Consider the following 20,414-nt stretch of genomic DNA (forward strand, 5'->3'; position numbering starts at 1 on the left):
GCCGAATGGCCTGATTCTGCTCCGATGTCTTATAGTCTTACGGTTCCATCTTTCACTTTCTTGCTCTACATGGTTATGTTGATTAACTGTTTTGTTTAAAGGAAATGGTAAAACTCTGACTTTGTCTCGTTATCTTGTATAGACTGTGAGGATGTTTTCACAGGGAATTGATGTACTGTACTCGTGTTCCTTATTTCCCTCTTGATGCAGCTACTGTGTTTTTAGGTGGTCCGGCCGCAACCATCGTGAAAAGATAGGGGTGCACGTCAGCTTCGACCAGGTATTAAACATGGAGCCTTACTGCTGCAGGGACTCTTCCTCCACTCTTGGCAAAGAAAGCTTCATCTATGACCTCTCAGCTGTGGTGATGCATCACGGGAAAGGATTTGGCTCAGGACATTACACTGCATACTGCTACAACACCGAGGGAGGTCAGTTTTCCAACCAGGAAAGATTCATAAATGCATGCACCTTAAAGCTGCTTTGGAGCTATTGAAGGCAATTGGTTTATTATTGTCACATGTACTGAGATATAGTGAAAACTTGTCTTGCATACCATATATACAGATCAATTCATTACAGGGTGCATTGAGGTAGTACAAGGTAAAACATACGGAATGCAGGATGAAGTGTCGTAGCTACAGAAAAAGTGCAGTGCAGGTAGACAATAAGGTGCAAGGTCACAACGAGGTCGATTGTGAGGTCAAGAGTCCATCTTATCGTACTAGGGGACCGTTCAATAGTCTTATAACAGTGGGATAGACGCTGTAAGAGCAGGATAGAAACAAGTTTCCTCTCAGGCATGTTGCCAAACTCAGAAGGCTCCAGGTTCATTCTCACTTTGTACTGACTTAGCCCACGTCACTGGTCTTGGAGCAACACACAGTCTGCTGGAGGAACTCAGCGGGTCGAGCAGCATCTGTGGGGGGGGGGTGGGGGGAGAGGAATTGTCAATGTTCAGGTCAAAACCCTGCATCAGGACACAGCGACCTGATACAAATGTTTAAAATTATGAGAGGCATAGATAAGGTGGACGGTAACAGTCTTTTCCCCAGAGTGGGAGAATCCAAAAGGTTTAGGGTGAGAGGGAAAAGATTTAAACAGGACCTGAGGGGCAACCTTTTCCTACAGAGGGTGGTGAGTATATGAAACGAGCTGCCAGAGGAAGTGGGTGAGGCAGGTACAATAGTATAATTTAAGAAGCACTTGGATAGGTACATGGAGGGGCGGGGCTTGGAGGGATATGGGCTGAACGCAGGGAATTGAGACTAGCTGGGTGGGCACCACTTTCAGCACAGACTCGTTGGGCTAAAGTGTCTGTGCTGTACTGCTCTATGACTCTATGCTGCTCGACCTGCTGAGTTCCTCCAGCTGATTGTCTGTTGCTCCAGATTCCAGCATCTGCAGTCTCTTGTGTCTCCACTGGGCATTGACAGTAAGCATCAATGGCCCCGGGGCAAGAGTCCGGCTTATCACGGGCCAGCGCCTACCTTCGTTGCTCCAGAGGAGGCGGCCCTGCCTTCCTACCATGTCCTTTGTCGTCAAGCAGCTTTTCAACACTGAGGCACAAGGCGCGTGTTGACATCAGTAAAATTTACCGTAAGGAGGATGTACTGTAAACGTTTAAGCCAGAATTTCAAATGTTTTGAGTAAAGTGCAAAACAGTCTCAAAGTCCTTTCTATCCCACACCAAATGATGCAGCAGGTTCTCTTTCAGCAAAATACAGTGCAGTGCAAAGATGGGTTTGTTTAGTAAATGCACTCAGTGGCATTGAAACCAAGGCAAACAGACAAGGCAGGTTCTTCAGGTCTAATCGGATGTTTCCCTCCACCCCCTCGTACCATACTCCCTTCTCATCCATACCAGCAATAGCCGGCAGACAGTCTCCTGGGATGAAGCAACAGGAAGCTGTGATCATCCTATGTTGAACTGGCACCTTTGGGTAAGGGACTGAGTTCTAGGGAGAGGTTGGACAGGATAGGACGTTATTCCTTAGAGCGTAGGAAACTGAGAGGTGACCTTATGGAGGTGTATAAAACCATGAGAGGCATAGATAGGGTGAATGCCCACAGTCTTTTTCCCAGAGCTGGGGAATCAAGAACTAGAGGGCAAAGGTTTAAGGTGAGAGAGGAGAGATTTAATAGGAACTTGAGGGGCAAATTTTTTTACACCAAGGGTAGTATGTATGTGGAACGAGCTGCCAGAGGAAGTGGTTGAGGCAGGTACAATAACAACTTTTAATAAACAGTTGGACAGGTCCATGGATAGGAAAGCTTAAGAAGGTTATGGGCCAAACACTGGCAAATGGGACTAGCTTGCATGGTCGGCATGGACCAGTTGGGCCGAAGGGCCTGTTTCTGTGCTGTATGACTCTGTGACTCTAACTGGGGTGGGAAGATGTACAGGGAATGCAAAATATGCACCAGAGTATGTAGTTATTTCAGTGACCTAGCATTTAATAAATGAATGTATTGAAGATAAGGAAAATGCTTTATTTTACAACCTGTTGTACCCTTCTTTTTTCTCCTCTTTAGAATTTTGGGTCCACTGTAATGACTCCAAGCTAAATGTGTGCAGTGTGGAGGAAGTTTGCAAGACCCAGGCCTATATTCTCTTTTACACTCAAAGAACCGTGCAGAGCAATGTGGAGTTTGTCACAGAGATGCATTCTGAACCTCAGGTGCCAACCAGAAATACAGAAAAGAACAGGAGACTGACCTTCCCATAGGACAGGGAATATAAACCGTTACTGGAATCCGCTGAATCCACCCAGCAACATCCAGTGAGCTTCACGTTGGGGCTGATTAAGCACTGTTGTGTTCTCATGTGGGCAACAGAAAATGCCCTGGGGCTCGTTTACCGAAGCATATATAGCTTTCCTATGCATATTATGGTAGGGTTTAATTCCGTACTTGTCAATTAAAAATGGTTTGTTCAAAATGTCCGCCTGTCCCAGGGCAGGTGATTGTGGCCGTCTGCTGTATCAACAGTCTTGCCGTCAGGTCTCTCCAGGTATTAATTCCATTGTAGTACGTTCTGTCTCGTCATTCATGTTCTTGGCTGGTCTTTCAGTGTCACCATTTCCAGTTGTCATCTTCATCCTTTACCTCCCAGAAGGTGCCTTTGTTTGCCACTTGGTTTACTCAATGACACAGATACACAGGTTTGACCATTTTCCTTATGTAAAAGACTCTCCCCATGGCGTTATACCAAGCTAGCCTTCAACCGATCACTAACTCTGCATTCACCTAATGACCCAGGGCTGTCTTGCTCTCACACTGAATGTTCACTGATTAGTTCTGGCTCCATCGTACCCGTTATAACTTGCTGCCAAAGTCGCAGAACAACAAAGAAACCATGATAGAAATCCTCACCCTTTTGATACAAATCCTTGCCCTTTTGCTCCTGGTGTATGATTTTATGCTTTCAGTAAAAGGACTCATGTTGTGAAGAATTACTGTCACAGCACCAGTCTCCTCGCTGGGGGTATTGACAGCTGCTCCATGCAACCCACGGGGAAGGTCCCCTCTTATGGTAAAGTACAACTTCAGCTGTGCTTCTGACAGATTCAAAACACACAAACGTTGGGAGCAAACGTGAACAAAGTGATTTCGCGCACTTCTGCGCTAATGGTTCCTTAAGGAGGCTGCTGGATTTTGTACGAGAATAGGAATCGTTAGTATTATGGAAAAAAGAACTCTGCCGCACAGGCAGTGTATTTGTAGCTGATCATGCAGCTTTGAAAATGTAAATTAAGACTTTTTGAAATAAATGTGGGAGATTAAATAATTTTTATTCAATATGATCTTGTGTGTGAGTATTGTAGAATACTGGTTTTGCTTCTGAAAATTGTGAGACCTCTGTGTTCACTATATTTTGGTTTACTTTAAGGATTTTGTAAAATGCAGAGGATGTCATTCAGAACAAAACAGAAAATGCAACGTTCTACTGCCCTATTCACCTTTCAAGTAAAAGGTTTGAATGTCCACTGAGCTTTCAGAGAAGTGTAGTCCAAAGGCTGGTGTCCCAGAATGGGTTGAGCAGCAAGGGCTAGGGTTGCTGTGTTTGTTAGTGGGTTAACTAACGTTTGTCAGTGCGATGGTAACAGTGTCCCAGGACTAGGTGGGCAGCAGTCACTGATCCGCGAGTCGTGCGGGCACTGTGTGCGGTGCTGCTGGTCAGATCCAGGTGAAGTGGGATGCTCAGGAGTTCAGCTGGCTCAACAGGAGTGCAGTGTATTAGGCATCAGAGAAGGGAAATGAACGTGTGTTAATAGCTGTCTCAACTTTGAAGTAATAAGCCAGATCGGAAAGCCGACAGCTGCGCATGGATTTTGGTACTGGGCTAGTGTAGCATTAACAAATTACTTTTAATTTCTTGTCTATTTGTATCTTATGACAGCTAATTTAAGCATAGCTTCATCAGGGTTTTAAATGTTATTGAATTTGTTGTTTTTAGCGGTTTTAAAGCATTCAAAATCTGGCTCTCAACCTATGTTCTTACTGAGCTTCTGTTCTGAAACCACTCACTATTTGAGGCTGGACACCACACAGTGTCCATGAAATAGTTTTCACACAACATACTTTTCCTGTTCTCCATCTGGCAAGAGACATCAGATATAGAGAAGGCAGTTCTGTGCTTGTGGAGACTGACGTTTAATTTCATTTCCCACTTTTATTTCCATATCACCTCCTGCATGTTTATTATTTTAGGAACTATTGCAAAATATCTTAATTACCCCTTCCCCTTCACGCTTTCCATTGTAAAACTACTTGAGCTTTTTCTTTGTCCTCAGTATCTACTTCCAGTTCACACAGCCGGTTTGAGGTAGCTTATTGCTGCCTTTTGCTCTGCTTATTACAAGGTGATTCAGGCTGTGCTGGCTGATGGACTATTGCATGCTTGTTCTGTGGCTAACTACTGCAGCTCTAAGGCATTATATGCTTTATTCACCTTCCGTACCTTGCCTTGCACTCTTGCAGCAACTGCAGACCCTCGACACAAAACAATGCCAGTATGTTGTCTGTATGCAAACTATGCCAGCCTTTTGCATTCTGTTGGTAATATCAGAAAGGCACAATTTGAACCATATCGTAGCAATAAACTAATTATACCACTAGTGATATCCGTCACGTAAACTCAGTAAAGTTAAATGTTTTAATTGTGATGCAGAAACGCTGGTGTTGGATCCAGGAGGGTTACTGGTTGTCCAAATCCGAGCCTAAGAACTTCCACACTCTACTCAGCTGTGAGCTTGTGCTGAAAGCTAGTTTTAACACATCAATGCAAAGTCAATGAGAGAAGGGCTAGTCCCTGTGTTTGCGACCCATTTGTTCGTTGCAACTTTGTACAATCCCACATAGATGCACAAGAGCTATATGGGTTTCTGTAAACGAGTCCTGATCACGCACACCAGGTACAGCTCTTGTTTGGTTGAAGGTTTTATCTCTGTTTATCCCATCAGATTTTCAGAAATTGCACGACCAGTTTTGTGTTTTTTGACTCCAATTTCCTCTGCAGTAGTTCTAAAGAGGAAACCAGTCCTTATTCCGATGGCAGCACTGTCATGAGATGTTATTTTATCCAGCTGGCACTGAGTTTTACATGGAGCTTAACTCTGGGCAAAACCATTTATGCAAACTAGGTGCTAAAGATTCAATCAATCCAAAGCTTATCATTGCCTCCATCCACACAGAAACAAATATGTAAAACTAACACTCTTTTTACACCCTCATATTGTCATTTACTTTAAATCCAGTTTGCCCGTTGGTAGCAGTGAACAGGAGGACACCAGAGACTGCAGATGCTGGAATCTGGAGCAACACACAATCTGCTGGAGGGACTCAGCGGGTCGAGCAGCGTCTGTGGGGGCAGCGAGTAGAATTGTCGATGTTTCGGGTCAAGACCCTGGTCTTAACCCAAAACATCGACGGTTCCTTTCTCCTCCCCCACAGACGCTGGTCGACCCGCTGAGTCCCTCCAGCAGATCGTTTGTTGCTGCAGGAGGGAATATTAAAATGGTTCCAAATGTCAACCCTTAACACCCATTTGGGATTTCTTCTCCAGCACCAACTTCATCTCAGCCACCTGCTCGTGAAATCCCCAACTCCTGAATCTCTGCTCTCGTCTTCCTCTATAGTTCTGGTCTGTGGTTTCCTCTCCAGTGTAGTGGGTGTCATGCACAAAGTGCTCCAAATTAGAGGGTAGGAACAGACTAATTAACTCCACAATTAAAATTGAACTTGTCTCCCTTAGTTATCTCTACTTGCCTTTTCTCCTTATCCTTTGATATCCCTTCCACTGCTCCTCTTCTCCCCAACCGCCTTAAAAAAAACATTGATATATAAAACAAACTGCTGGAGAAACCCAGCAGGTCAGGCGGGGAAATGTACAGTCGTTTCAGGTCAAGACTGTTAACTTCCCACAGACGCTGCTCGACCCGCTGAGTCCCTCCAGCAGATTGTGTGTTGCTCCAGATTCCAGCGTCTGCGGTCTCATGTGTCTCCATTGCAAGACAAAGCTTGAATTCTCCGCACATCACAGCCTTTTGGAGACTCCTGCCGATGTTCGTGCGGATTCAGTGCTTCCTGATTTCACCCCTGAATGAAAACTCTTAATTTTAAAATTAGCGCCACATAAAATCCATGAAGCTGCCTTTCCTAATCTCTGCAATCTTCTCCAGCCTATGGTTTCATACAGATGTCCAAAAGCTCTCTTCCTCCAATTAATGCCTTGCTGTACCTTCATCTGTCTCAAGGCCTAAGCTCTGGAATTCCTTCCTCGCACCTCTCCAGCACTCTTTATTTTAGTTGTCTGAAATCTCCTTGTGTTGACCAAGCTTTTGTTCCTCGTCGTACAGTTTAGTCTCAATTTTTGGCTGATAACGTCACTGTGAAGTGATTGGGGGAGATTTACGATGCTAACGGCCTCCATCCTTACCAGAGGAAAGAACCTCTTTGTAGTTATAGAATCCCTTAAACACACTGCTGTTTACATCCTCTCGTTTTGCATAAATCAGGATTATTGAAAAGATGTACAGTCTGCTTTTAATTAACTTGCTAGCTCAAATTGAGATCAAAAATCTCCCTTCAGTTTATGCCAGTGAATTCAAATTATTGAACAATTTGGGTTCTGAGTTATCAGAAAGGGACTTAATTTGAGCACCTTTTACCAGAACAAAGCAAATTAGAGACAAAAATATTGGTTATTCATGTACCAGTCGGAGTTCATTGTGGTAGAGATGAACAATGATTCTTTTAACTCTGTGTCAAAGTGGTGTTAAGGAAGTGGAAGGGGTTATAATTCTTTACCTTTTTAAAATAAGATTCGGGTCATCTCTTTGGGAAAGCATTGAGGCCTGTTTTTGTTTAAAGTCAATCTCTGTAAAGAGGACTATCAAAAATAAGAATCAACCACAAAAGATGTAATTTATAAGTTCAGCCACATGATGCCAGCAGTGTGCTTTCCTAAGTTCTGTCTGATTTATGAAGCAATAGTGACATTGAACTACAATATTTTGTATTAAAAGTCTGTCTTGACTGGGGGATGGTGGTTTTAAGAGTTTTTGTTTATTTTTATTTAAAATATTTCTCTTCTCTCTCTACTAAAGCCCTTGAATGATGCTTTTCATGACTTGCGCCTGCCTCTAACAGAACACAGCCATGCCCATTCCCTTGTGTTCCCTAGTGCCAGATTATATATAACCCCCTGTTTGTGGAATTGTGTAGAATTCTCCCACTTGTCCACCTGAATACAGTTCTTGACAGCTGCGCATTCCGTTCAAACATCAAACTCACCTGCGAGTACTTGCATTGAAAAGTCTCATTTGTTACCTTTTGTTTATATAAAGTAAAAACTTACCATGAATTTCCTCCTCTTCTGCAGCCCCATTTACTGCATTAAAAAAGGGGTTAACAGCTTTTGGTTAATCTGTGGCATGTGCTGTACCCTGTTAGACATTTCTGCTCTTCCTATTCAATCCACTGGCTGAACTACAAATCTCTCCCCAGTAGCAACATTTTCTTTTGGTAATAATTGCACATTTCAGTATTGCTTTAAAGTTTTCTGTAAGTTTTGGAAAGCCTTGTCCCACCTTCACTCGCATATCTGTAATTTCCTCAGCTAGTTTTTATTTTTAGAGAATATTTTAGCCTACTTGTAGATGGTTTGATATTTTTGAAAATGTTTTTATTTAAATGTTTCCTTTGTCATGAACACTACAATAATTGGTACAAAGAGGATTGTATCTAAGACTTTTACAGGTATATTGTTGTATGTTGTAATTTCCTTTTTGAGGACTGTCCACATTCATGCACTTGCACTCTATACTCCGGCAGCTGAGATGAGCATGTATTAAGACTGGAAGAGACAGTCTTTGTAGAGAAACCCAGTGTCACCTTACAACTTGATTTCAAGAACTACCAGCTTCTGGATTCAAACAACACAATACTGTGATGGTGCTGACTGCTCATTGCATCTGTGAATACAAACTGTTCTTAACCAGCAGATTTTAAAAAGAACACATATATACTAGTGTACATTTTTGTGAACTTCATAATGTAATATATACATGAAGATTGTTTTTTTAAAAAAAATTGTCTGGTTTCTTTTATGTCATTGTTTTTATAAAAACAAAGTTTTACTCAGGCCTATTGTTACCAGGTCCACAAGGAGGTGGTGTTCAAATCCCCTCCTAACGTTTACTGCCCTGCATATGGAAAGCCCCAGTTACACAGGCAGGAAGGTTGGGAGGGCAGTGGGGATGGGCTTTAGTACTCTCCTGAGGATACCTTCTTTGGTATCGAATGGGAATTACAACAAGAAAAACAACTGGTTAGATTTCATTTTGTCCTGAGGCAGCTGAGCAAAGGGTCAGCCTTTTTGCATTTGTTATCCTCACACCCACAGTGGGAGGTGCACAGAAACCAGATACATGCAGTGGACCTGAGCAAAAAGCAATAGCTTGTTCCCAGACCTACTGGTGCACAGAACAGAATTGGGGGTTTGTCAAGATTTGGACATTCAAACATGACTGAAAGCTGCAAAAGACGAGGTAAATTGAAATGAAAGTGCCCATTGTGAATGAGTTGCCTGCTGATATTTTCCTTATCAACTTTCTCTACTAATTCCAGACACAGGCAGGGGTACTACTTTCCCCAGACAGGATTCTACACCTTGTGTTAGTTTTACAACCCCCAAGGTTCTTGCTTTTCAATTTTTTTTCCTGAGAGTTGTGAGGGGCTGAAGTTGTTAAGATGGCTGATGTGCAGCTGTGTAATAAGTACTAATGTGCATAGGAGTGCGTTTTTAAATGCTGCTCAGCAATATTAGCAGCAAGTTATCAAGTCTGAATTTCAGAACAATCAATGTGTGAGGATAGTTAGACTGACAGCACAAAATATTTTAGAAAGAACATTCCATATTTCAATCCTCATTCCAGCTGACAAATTTGCAAATATTTATAAAATGCCTGTGTAAATGGGGCTGGAGAATTGTCCATTTAAAAAAAAATTGTTTTAAGCACATGCATGATTTATTTTTGTTTTAAAATTTTTATAGATAGTGCCATGAGCCCATTGAAGGCACATGGTAGCAAGGAGTATGGCTGGAGCTGCTCGTGGTTCGTATTGTCATGTTGGATGTTCGGTAGCAGGTTCTAAATGTTAGATTAGGGCACTTTGTTCATGTGTTAGCAAATGTGGTTTGGTATTGAGTACGGCACATTGAATCAGGGTCCGATCCTGTACTGTCTTGGTATGTCAACCAATCTGGATTTCATATCCTGTGATCTGATTTTTTTTTAAATAGAAATGATTTTTCTAAACTTTTGTCTTTCTACATCTATTGTTTTGTAAGTTAAAAGTTCCTAATGAAGAAAAAAAATAAAGAGTACAACTTTAGAATTTAACAGTAATAAAATGCCTGTCTGTAAAGAATTTATTCTAATTGTCTCTTATCTCCATGGCAATATCTTACACTATTGCAGTCTCATAACATGTCATTAGTCTTTCCATATATTCTTCATATTGTTGCTTTTTTCTAGCTTTATATTTGATTTATTCTATCCAGGAGTCAGTTTTGGTGTTGTTCTTGATGCATGGAACGATGGGCTTGGTAAAGAACATGAAATTGCTCAATACAAGAGGGCATGGCTTTAAAGTAATGGGTGGGAAGTTCAAGGGAGAGATCAGAGGGAGGTTTCTTACCCAGACAGTGGTTGGGGCATGGAATGTGCTGCCTGGGGCGATGGTGGAGGCAGGTACATTGGTCAAATTAAGCATATGGAGGAATTTAAAATAGAGGGATATGTGGGAGGAAGGGGTTAGATAGTCTTAGGTGAGGTTTAAAGGTCGGCACAACATTGTGGGCTGAAGGGCCTGTATTGTGCTGTATTCTATGAACACAAATTACCCAAAGTACAGACCAGGTTTTTAAAACGTGTGGAATAATCAGTGGTCCTTGACTGCAAAGCCCCAGAACTAACGAAAATTTGAGACCTGTTCACTCTCCCATGGAGTTCTTCAGCTCCTCTATGACTTGATGCTCCCCACCTTCTACACTATAACATTGGATGAATGTTCTTTTAGAACCGGGGTGTGCGCCTTTGTGCAGGAAAGACTGAATTGACAATTGAAATCAGTCTGGGTGTTCACACATGTGAATTCCCAAACTTCATGAAGGTCCTCACTGCTGCCATTGCAACTGCACTCTGACTCCTCAAGGTCCACCAACAGAATGCCAGCTTCCTGCAACTGGGCCTGGAGCCAGCACCGGAATAGAGATGCACAGGTTTGGTGATGGTTTCAATGGGGAATGTTGGCAGTGAATGGAGAGGAGAATTCCAAGTCACCGAAACAACTTTTGGAGGCAGGCACAGTAGTGTAGCGGTTAGCGTAACGCTATTGCAGCGCCAGCGACCCGGGTTCAATTCCGGCCGCTGTCTGTAAAGAGTTTGTACGTTCTCCCCGTGTCTGCGTGGGTTTCCTCCGGGTGCTCCGGTTTCCTCCCACATTCCAAAGACGTACGGGTTAGGAAGTTGTGGTCATGCTGTGTTGGCGCAGGAAGCGCGGCGACACTTGCGGGCTGCCCCCAGAACTCTACGCAAAAGGTGCATTTCTCTGTGTGTATCAATTTACATGTGACTAATAAAGAAATATTATCTTACTCCCTTAATCTATTTAAAGATCAACTTTGTGTTAATATCTTTTAAATGTATTTTTAATTTTAATACTATGATTTTTAATGTTTTGAATATTAAACATTAAAATAGACCCATTGCTGATTAGCCAGATGTACACACATTTCTGTTGGTAGAGGCTGCTGTTTGGGGTGAGAAGATCCAACAGGGGGCAGCTGGAGGAACCTGCTTCAGATATACTGGGTTAGCAGAGGTGAGTGGGTGGCTTGCTGTTCGCTGAACTGCCCCAGGGTCTGAACTTGGCTCACTGGCCAAATGTTGTACGCTGTATTTAGACTTTAAAATTGAGTAGTGAGGTAGGGTGATATCTACCCCATGTTCAAAAGAGGAGTGGGACATACTGCCCAGATCTACAGCCAGTATTTTTGATACCACACTGTACTTGGGGATACAAGTAATGTTTCATTTATATAGCGCTTCTCATGATCTCAGGCTGTGCCTGACTGCTTTACAGCCATAAACTTCTGATGATGGGTATTGTAAGGAGTTATTTTATGATGTCCCTGTGGTTCCCGGGACTGTCAGTAGTCACACTAGATGGCTGGCCAATTTTATTTTTATTTTAACTCTGTTATTAAAGCCTCCTGGAGCTGTGTAATCTTTGTACCCATCTTTCCCACCACCCGCCCCCCAAGAGGGTCTTACAATCCAGGCTGGCTACCCTCAAACATGAACAATGCAGTAACTGCGGCATATAGGGTGATGGAGAACATTCACACGGGATTCGGCACCCGATTTTGTTCTTGTACAAGACCTTAACTTGTCTAACTTGGAATACTGTGTACAGTTTTGATCTCCCGTGATGGGAAAGACTGACCACAGAGGGACCCAATGGATTAGTTACCAATATAAAATGCAAGGTTAGAAATGAATTAGATTTGGCAGAATCAGAATTAGGTTTATTATCACTGACTTATACGACGTGAAATTTGTTGTTTTGCGGCAGCAGTACGGTGCAGGGACATAACATTACTATATAATTACAAAATTAAATAAATAGTGCAAAAAAAAGGAATAACGAGGTAGAGTTCATGGACCATTCAGAAATCTGATGGTGGAGGGGAAGAAGCTGTTTCTGAATCATTGAGGTACAGGCTCCTGTACCTCCTCCCCAATGGTAGTAATGAGAAGAGGGCATGTCCCGGATGGAGAGGGTCCTTAGTGACGGATGCCACCTTCTTGAGGCACCGCCTCTTGAAGATGTCCTCGATGGTGGGGAGGGTTGTGCCCGTGATGGGACTGGCTGAGTCTACAACCCTCTGCAGCCTCTTGCGATCCTGTGCATTGGAGCCTCCATACCAGGCGGTGATGCAACCAGGTTAGGTTAATGGGAACACGAGACTGCAGATGCTGGAATCTAATTCTGAACACTTTGTGCCCAACGTGCGCATCTGGGGCATTTGCACCAACTCTACACTGGAAAACCACAGACAAAATACCTCAGATAGAACTATAGAGGAAGACACAAGCGGAGATACTTAGTCCAGGAACTGCACGAGTTGGGGATTTCCTGAGCAGGTGGTTGAGATGAGGTCGGTGATGGAGAAGAAATCCCAAATGAGGGTTTAGGGAATACACTCAGTGAGTGGTTGAAATTTGGTACCATTTTAATTCGCCCTCCTGCAGCAACAAACAATCTGCTGGAGGAACTCAGCGGATGGAGCCGCATTCGTGGTGGTGGGGGGGGGGGTAAGGAACTGTTGACGTTTTGGGTCAAAACTTGATCCTGATGCAGGGTTTTGACCCGAATCGTCGACAACTCCTTTCCTCCCACAGATGCTGCTCGACCCGCTGAGTTCCTCCAGCAGATGGTTTGTTGCTCCAGGTTAGGTTAATGTCAGGCCACAGTTCCTTGCCTGGAAGGTACAACAGAGCCTGTGGAACAGGCTGCTGCCTTATGTGGTGCCCTCTCGTGTGCTGAGGCACGGGGAGCTGGCACTGTGTCTGACAGGCGACATCGCTCCAGTGCTACTGGAAAGCAGCCTCTGACTCACCATTTGGCCCAGTTTCCGATGATTTGTCACAGAAGGAATTACCTGGATATTCCGCCTCCTCTCATCCGTCAAACTGGAAAGGAATCTTCCTTATTTAGCACCTCTCCAGAGAGATCACACACAAGACGCTGGGATGGGTGGGAGGGACTCAGCAGGTCACACAGCATCTATGGAGAATAGTGGACAGTTTAACTTTTAGGTCAAGATCCTTCACCTGAACTGTCCATTTCTCTCCATAGATGCTGCCTGACCTGCTGAGTTCCTCCAGCATCCCGTGTGTTGCTCCAGGTTCCAGCATCTGCAGTCTCTTGGGTGTCCAGAGAGACCACCTGCTCTGAGTGGGATTAGAGACAGAGAAGATACAGCAACAATGGGACAGGGGGCACCTGACAGGGAGGGCACTCCTACCCACATTGCTTTTATCTGTATGTTTTTCCACGGTGAAAAGCTGTTGCCATCGTTTAATTCCCTGCCTAGCTGGGCAAAATACAACCCTCCTGTCTGTCACACCAGCAGAGGCTGAAGATCAAACCAACAACACAAGTGTGATTCCCATCTTCACCTTTCCATCTGATGCTGCTGGGTAAAAGGGAACCTCATTTCTCCCCATCTGTTCTCCCTGCATCTTGCGGGGTTCATGTACTTAGCTGACCCATAACCCTCGGAATACTCGATCCAGAAACACGAGTTTGAATCCTATCTCAACGACTGCGGGATTTAAATCCAAGGATGGGAAAACTCCGATAATCTGGCACACTCAAAAGTTTGGACAGGCAGATTTTCCACAATATTTTATGTTAGTCCTGTTACAACACACTTTAAATTCAGTTTTATTGTTAAGATGTTACACAGTATTGCAATAAATTTTCCAGTGAACTCTGAGTTTGAAAGGTGCAGAGGAACCAGGACCACGGTGAGTTTCAGGGGAATGCAGGAAATTGCCAGCCACCAAGCTATTGGGATTTCCAAACAGACGGTGGATTATTGGGCGTTTTACTATAATTAAATAAGTCTGGAATTTAAATTGATCTCAGGAGCCTCATCCACGAAGCCACTGGATAGTTGTAAAAACCCCTCTGGTTCACTGATGTCTTACAGGGAAGGATATCTGCTGTCCTCGGCCTATATACAACTCCGGACCCACCGATGTGGTTGACTCTTAACTGCCCCCCCCCCCCCCCCCCCCCCACTTAGTCCAGGGACAATCAGAGATGCCAGAATTGCCAGTGAAGCCACATCCTGTAAACAATACTGACTTCAGTAGGAGGCCACAAAGTGGAGGGGCTGTGGGTTGCAGTCAGCAGAATCCGCAAGCTCCCCAGATACGTGAGAAAATGACTGTGAGATTGCAGCACGCATTGCCCGTTGCCCGTTCCCTCGCACTGCTAGTGTTAGGCCTGTGTATAAAATCACGAGGGCCACACATCATGTGTGTTCACCCTGTCTTTTTCCCAGGGAAAGGGAACTAAAAACTCAGGGGCATAGGTTTAAGGTGAGAGGGAAAAGGGACCCGAAGGGCAACTTTTTCACCCAGAGGGTGGTGCAGATATAGAACGAGTGGCTGAGGCAGGTACAATAACAACATTTAAAAGATGGATAGGAAAGGTTTAGAGGGATAAGGGCCAAATGGGACTAGCTTAGGGGGGCACCTTGGTCGGGACGGACCAGTTGGGCCAAAGGGCCTGTGCTGTATGACTCAACGTTGAAACAATGAGCAACAGAACTACAACTCCCATGAGCCCCTACTGTCAACACCCAACGCTCCCACGATGCATCAGCTCTCACCGCTGTGCAATATTAGGGGTTGTTTTTTCTGCTGATTTGGACATTATATAAATTACTAACAAACCCCTGGATGCATCTACCATGTCCCACATGCGCTGGCGGTTTGTAATGAGCTCCGGTTACAAACGACAGTTGGTTTCAGTTGATTTATTTGAGGGCATTCATGGAACTAACAATGTTACGAATGCAGTCAGTGTTGTGATAGCTTTAAACATTATCAATGGAAAAAAAGATAAGCAATTGCTGATTAACCCATCTGTTCATTCTGAACGTCGGCCTCTGTTCAGCTCAGAGGACAGCCCCAGGTACAGGTGCGGCAGTAAGTCTGCTCGTGGTCTCGATCATTGTAGCAGGACCCCGACGTTGGTGGTCTTCCAGCTTCTACAGATCCCCTGCGTCTGGAAATGAGGCACAAAGATATCACGGTGTACAGCTGGACAAGCAGAGCTGAAGGAACAAAGGTCTAATTCCAGCGGGGCGGAAACGGGATGCTAACGTTAAGGAGATTCGATATGTCATCGAACAGCCTGCAGGACATTAATGAATCAGGGTTTATACAGCAATCCAGAAGCTTTGAGCTTACCATTACACAGACTAGCTCCTGTTCTAGAGACGTGAGAGACCGGAGACGCTGGAATCTCGAGCAGAAAACAAACTGCTGCAGCAACTCAGCAGGTCGAGCAGCGTCTGTGGGGAGGGGAAGGGATGGTCGATGCTTCGGATTGACTCTGCATCAGGACTGAGAGGGTGGAGGGGAGAGGAGGGGCGAGGCAGGAGATGGAGAGGGATAGGTGGATTGAGGAAGGGTGGATGAACTCCCCCCAGTCCCGTTACCTCCCCCACCTGGTTCCATCCGCCTGTCACCCACACACTCAACCCACTGGGTCCTGTCTCCGCTCCCCCTCCTCCCGTTCCCATCTGCCCACCATCCCTCCCCGGTCTGGTTTCACTCAACTTTCCTGTCAGATTCCCCCATCTGCAGCCCTTCGTTGCCTCCACCATCACCTCCCGGCCCCTGTCACTGTCTCCAACCTTCCTTCCCCCCCTCCTGACTCCATCTGCCAATCAACCCCTCCTCACCTGGATCCACCAATCGCCTGTCAGCTGCTGCCCCAACCCTCCCCCTCACTCTGTATTCTGCCCATCTCCCCTTCACGCCCTCAGTCCTGAGGCAAACTCAAGGGCAGCTTCTATCCCGCTGTTATCCGACACGTGAACGGACCTCTTCTACGCTAAAGATGAACTCTTGATCTCCCAATCTACCTTGTCAAAACCCTTGCACTTTACTTGTCTGCCTGCACTGCACTTTCCCAGTAACTGCAACATTATATTCTGCATTCTGCTTTTCTTTTTATACCACCTCAACATACTTATGTATGGCAATGCAAACAAAAGCTTTTCACTGTATCTCAGTACCTGTGACCATAATAAACTGATTACCAGGGCTTTGACCCAATGTCGACCATCCCACTACCTCCACAGATGCTGCCTGACCAGCTAAGTTCCTCCAGCAGCTCGTTTCATTTTTGCTTCAGCTTTCGTTACAGCTCACTTGAATTTAAATTAATCCACATCTTATTTATGGAAGTGCGAACAGTGTAATGTGAACGAAAAACACGATGATGCTGGAGGAACTCAGCAGGCCAGGCAGCATCCGTGGAGAAAAGCAGGCGGTCAACGTTTTGGGTCAGGAGCCTTCTTCAGGACTGAAGATAGGAAAAGGGGAAGCCCAATGTATAGGAGGGAAAAGCAGAGCAGTGATAGGTGGACAAAAGAGGGGAGGCGGGGTGGGCACAGGGTGGTGATAGGTAGATGCAGGTAAGAGATAGTGATAGGCAGGTGCGGGGGAGGAGGGGAGGGCAGATCCACCGGGGGACGGGTCAAAGGTAAGGAGAGAAAAAAGGGGTAGAAAAAAGACAGGCTAGGAAAGGGAAGAAGAGGCACGGTGGTGGGGGGTTGTGGGGGTGGGGATTACTTAAAGTGGGAGAATTCAATGTTCATGCCATCAGGCTGCAAGGTTCCAAGACGGAAAACAAGGTGCTGTTCCTAAAGTTTGAGTTTGGAATTCTCCCGGCAGTGGAGGAGGCTGAGGACGGACATATCAGTGATAGTGTGGGAGGGGGAGTTGAAGTGACTGGCAACGGGGAGATGCAGGTCGCGGTTACGGACAGAGCGCAGGTGCTCTGCGAAACGGTCACCTAGTCTGCGTTTGGTCTCACCAGTGTAGACGAGACCACACTTGGAGCACCAAATGCAGTAGATTCGGTGCTGCTTTCTCCACGGATGCTGCCTGGCCTGCTGAGTTCCTCCAGTATCATCGTGTTGTTCATCTAGATTCCAGCATCTGCAGTCCTTTGTTTCTTTAATGCAATGTGAACACTGCATTTGGATCGGGAGCAACGCTGATGTTTAAGCTTCAGTGTGACCACAACGGATAAAACACTGTTTTGAATCTTTAATCAGCAGTCAAGGCAACATGAATATCCGGCAATTATCGACATGAAAATTCAGGCATCAGTTATTGTTGAGTGGAGAGTGGGAGGGAAAAGAAATGAGAAGATCTCACCCTGATTTCAATCACAGAACCTCCCAGGAACCAGCATGTCAAGCTGTCAGGGAAGTAAAAGGAAGACAAGCAGAGCTGGCTGTCAACCTGCTAACACACGTCGATCCTCAATGTCACTCATCCTATCATTAGCGTTGCAAACAGGGTATGAAGTGATTGCAGTGCTGGAGTACTTACTGAGATCTCGTCTACTGTATGGGCTGAGGAGCCATCAAATCGATGTCTGAAAGGTTTCGGGCGATATAAACTCCCACAGCAAACAGTCCAATGTTTACAATTAAGTTCCTGTTGGGAAAAGAGGAAATGTTTAAGTTGGAATTGTTCAATTTAACTGCAAGGTTGAAACAAACTAAATTTGTTTAATGCCTAATGATCACAGACAGATAAAAATTAGTGCACAGAGGAGAAGGAAAAGCCACAAAGCCCCTGGAGCCTGCTCCACTGTAGATCACGGCTGACTCAAGGGGGGACAGGAGAGAGGGCGCGTGGGGTGAGGAGAGGGGTTAGAAGTTTTGAGGGCGTGAGGGACAGGGCAGAGGGGTCAGGAGATGGGGGAAGCGTAGAGCCTGAGAGGGGACGAGAGGAATCTGTGGCGGGGGGGGAATGGGAGAGAGTTGAGAGGAGGCAGAAGAGAGGGGGGAATGGGGGCAGATGGGGAGGGGGAAGATGGTAGGAGGTGAGATGGGAGGTGGGGGGGGAGGTGGGAGGGGAAGGGGGTGATGGGGATGGGGAGAGGTGGGAGGTGAGGTGGGGGGATGGGGAGAGGGGGGTAGGTGAGGGGATGGGGTGATGGGGAGAGGTGAGGGGATGGGGAGAGGTGGGGGGTTGGGGAGAGGTGGGGGGATGGGGAGGTGGGGGGATGGGGAGAGGGAGGATGAGGAGGGGGTGGAGGATGAGGGGGGGGTGGGGGAGGGGAGGGGGCAGGGGAGGGAGAGGGGGGAGGGGAGGGGAGGGGGGGATAGGGGAGGGGGGATAGGGGAGGGGGGAGAGGGGAGGGGAGGGGGAGGGGAGGGGGGAGGGGGAGGGGAGGGGGGAGGGGGAGGGAGGGGGGAGGGGGGAGGGGGAGGGGAGGGGGGAGAGGGGAGGGGGGGAGAGGGGAGGGGAGGGGAGTAGGGTGAGGGGAGGGGGGATGGTGGTGAGGTGGGGGAGGGTGTGGGGGGGAGGGAGGATGAGGAGGGGATGGGGAGGGGAGGGGGGAGGGGAGGGGGGGAAGGGAGGGGGGAGGGGAGGGGGGAGGGGGGAGGGGGGAGGGGAGGGGGGAGGGGGAAGGGAGGGGTTAGAGGGAAGGGAGGGGAGGGGAGGGAGGGGGGGAAGGGAGGGGGGAGGGGAAGGGAGGGGGGGAAGGGAGGGGAGGGGAGGGAGGGGGGGAAGGGAGGGGGGAGGGGAAGGGAGGGGGGAGGGGAAGGGAGGGGGGGAAGGGAGGGGAGGGGAGGGAGGGGGGGAAGGGAGGGGGGAGGGGAAGGGAGGGGGGAGGGGAAGGGAGGGGGGGAAGGGAGGGGAGGGGAGGGAGGGGGGGAAGGGAGGGGGGAGGGGGGATGGTGGCGGGGTGGGGCGGGGGGATGAGAGGGCCGCCTCCCCCCTCCCCACCTGCGGAAGTCGCTCCTGTCCGCCAGCACGGCCGCGGCCGCCCCCAGCGCCGCCATCACCCCCCGCCCCGCCGCCTCGCCCTTCCGCGGAGCCGCCATCTTCCCGCCGCCGCCGCCGCCGCCGCCTGTGCCGGGGGGACGGCTGAGCCCGGGCGCACCCGGCGCGGCAGCGGCGTCACCCCCGGCTGTCCGCCGGCTGGGAAACCAGAGCTCGCACTTCGGTTCCGGCCCGTCCGCACCAGTGTGGGGTCTGGAAACGTCCTGCCCCACAGACGCTGCCCGACCCGCCGGCCTCCTCCGCCGCTTGGTTCTTGTTTGCTGCAAAGTCCACCCTCCCATGAAATCCAAACCCTGCAGAAGCTGGAAATCCACAAACGCAAAATACAGGGACCCATTGAGGGAGAACCTGTCAAAGTTTTGGGTCTGGGATCCTTCATCAGAACTGGGAAGCACAAAAAATAATAAATGTTTGTCTTGCCAGCAGCTCTTAGAACCTGAAAATTATAAAAAAAAGCCCCATGCATTGCAGCAACACCACATTTCAAAAACATTCTGGGGGGTTTCCTGATGTCCTGAAAGCTGCAAACCTGATACAAACTTCACTTAAGTCTGTTTTTGTGCTATCTGAATGCCAAATGTTTAACCAAGTTTTAAGGACCATTGGTACAATTCCACTTACTGTACACTTTAAATATTTGAACATTCAGTAGCTTTCAATGAGATCCCCCCTCATTCTTCTAAACTCCAGTGAGTACAGGTCCAGAGACATCAAACACGCCTCATACATTAACCCGTTCATCTCTGGTATCATTCTTGTAAACCTCCTCTGGACCCTCTCCAATGCCAGCACATCCTTCCTTAGATATGGGACCCAAAACTGCTCACAATAATCCAAATGTAGTCTGACCAACGCCTTATAAAGCCTCAGCATTACATCCTTGCTTTTATATTCTAGTTCTCGTAAAATGAATGCTAACATTGCATTTGCCGTCCTTACTACCAACTCAACTTCCAAGTTAACCTTCAGTGAATCCTGCACCAAGACTCCCAAGTCCCTCTGCACCTCCAATTTCTGAATTCTCTCCCCATTTAGAAAATAATCAACGCCTTTATTCCTTTTACCAAAGTGCATGACCGTACACCTCCCCACGCTGTATTCCACCTGCCACTTCTTTGCCCAATCTCCCGACCTGTCCAAGTCCTTCTGCAGACTCCCTGCTTCCTCAACACTACCTGTGCCTCCACCTGTCTTTGTATCATCCGCAAACTTGGCCACAAAGCCCTC

At 46.9% G+C, this 20,414-nt stretch overlaps 1 protein-coding gene across 1 annotated transcript in view; it reads left to right on the plus strand.

Moving 5' to 3' along the window:
* usp49 (ubiquitin specific peptidase 49) overlaps positions 1-5,852 on the plus strand; it is a 59,858-nt gene extending 54,006 nt beyond the window's left edge. The window contains 2 exon segments of the mRNA XM_052035143.1: positions 226-431; positions 2,536-5,852. Of these exon segments, the coding sequence (XP_051891103.1) occupies positions 226-431; positions 2,536-2,729 (400 nt within the window). The 3' untranslated portion in view covers positions 2,730-5,852.
* The last annotated feature ends 14,562 nt before the right edge of the window (positions 5,853-20,414 follow it).

The sequence above is a fragment of the Pristis pectinata genome, chromosome 20 (assembly GCF_009764475.1).
Source record: "Pristis pectinata isolate sPriPec2 chromosome 20, sPriPec2.1.pri, whole genome shotgun sequence".
NCBI classification, from domain to species: Eukaryota; Metazoa; Chordata; class Chondrichthyes; order Rhinopristiformes; family Pristidae; genus Pristis; species Pristis pectinata.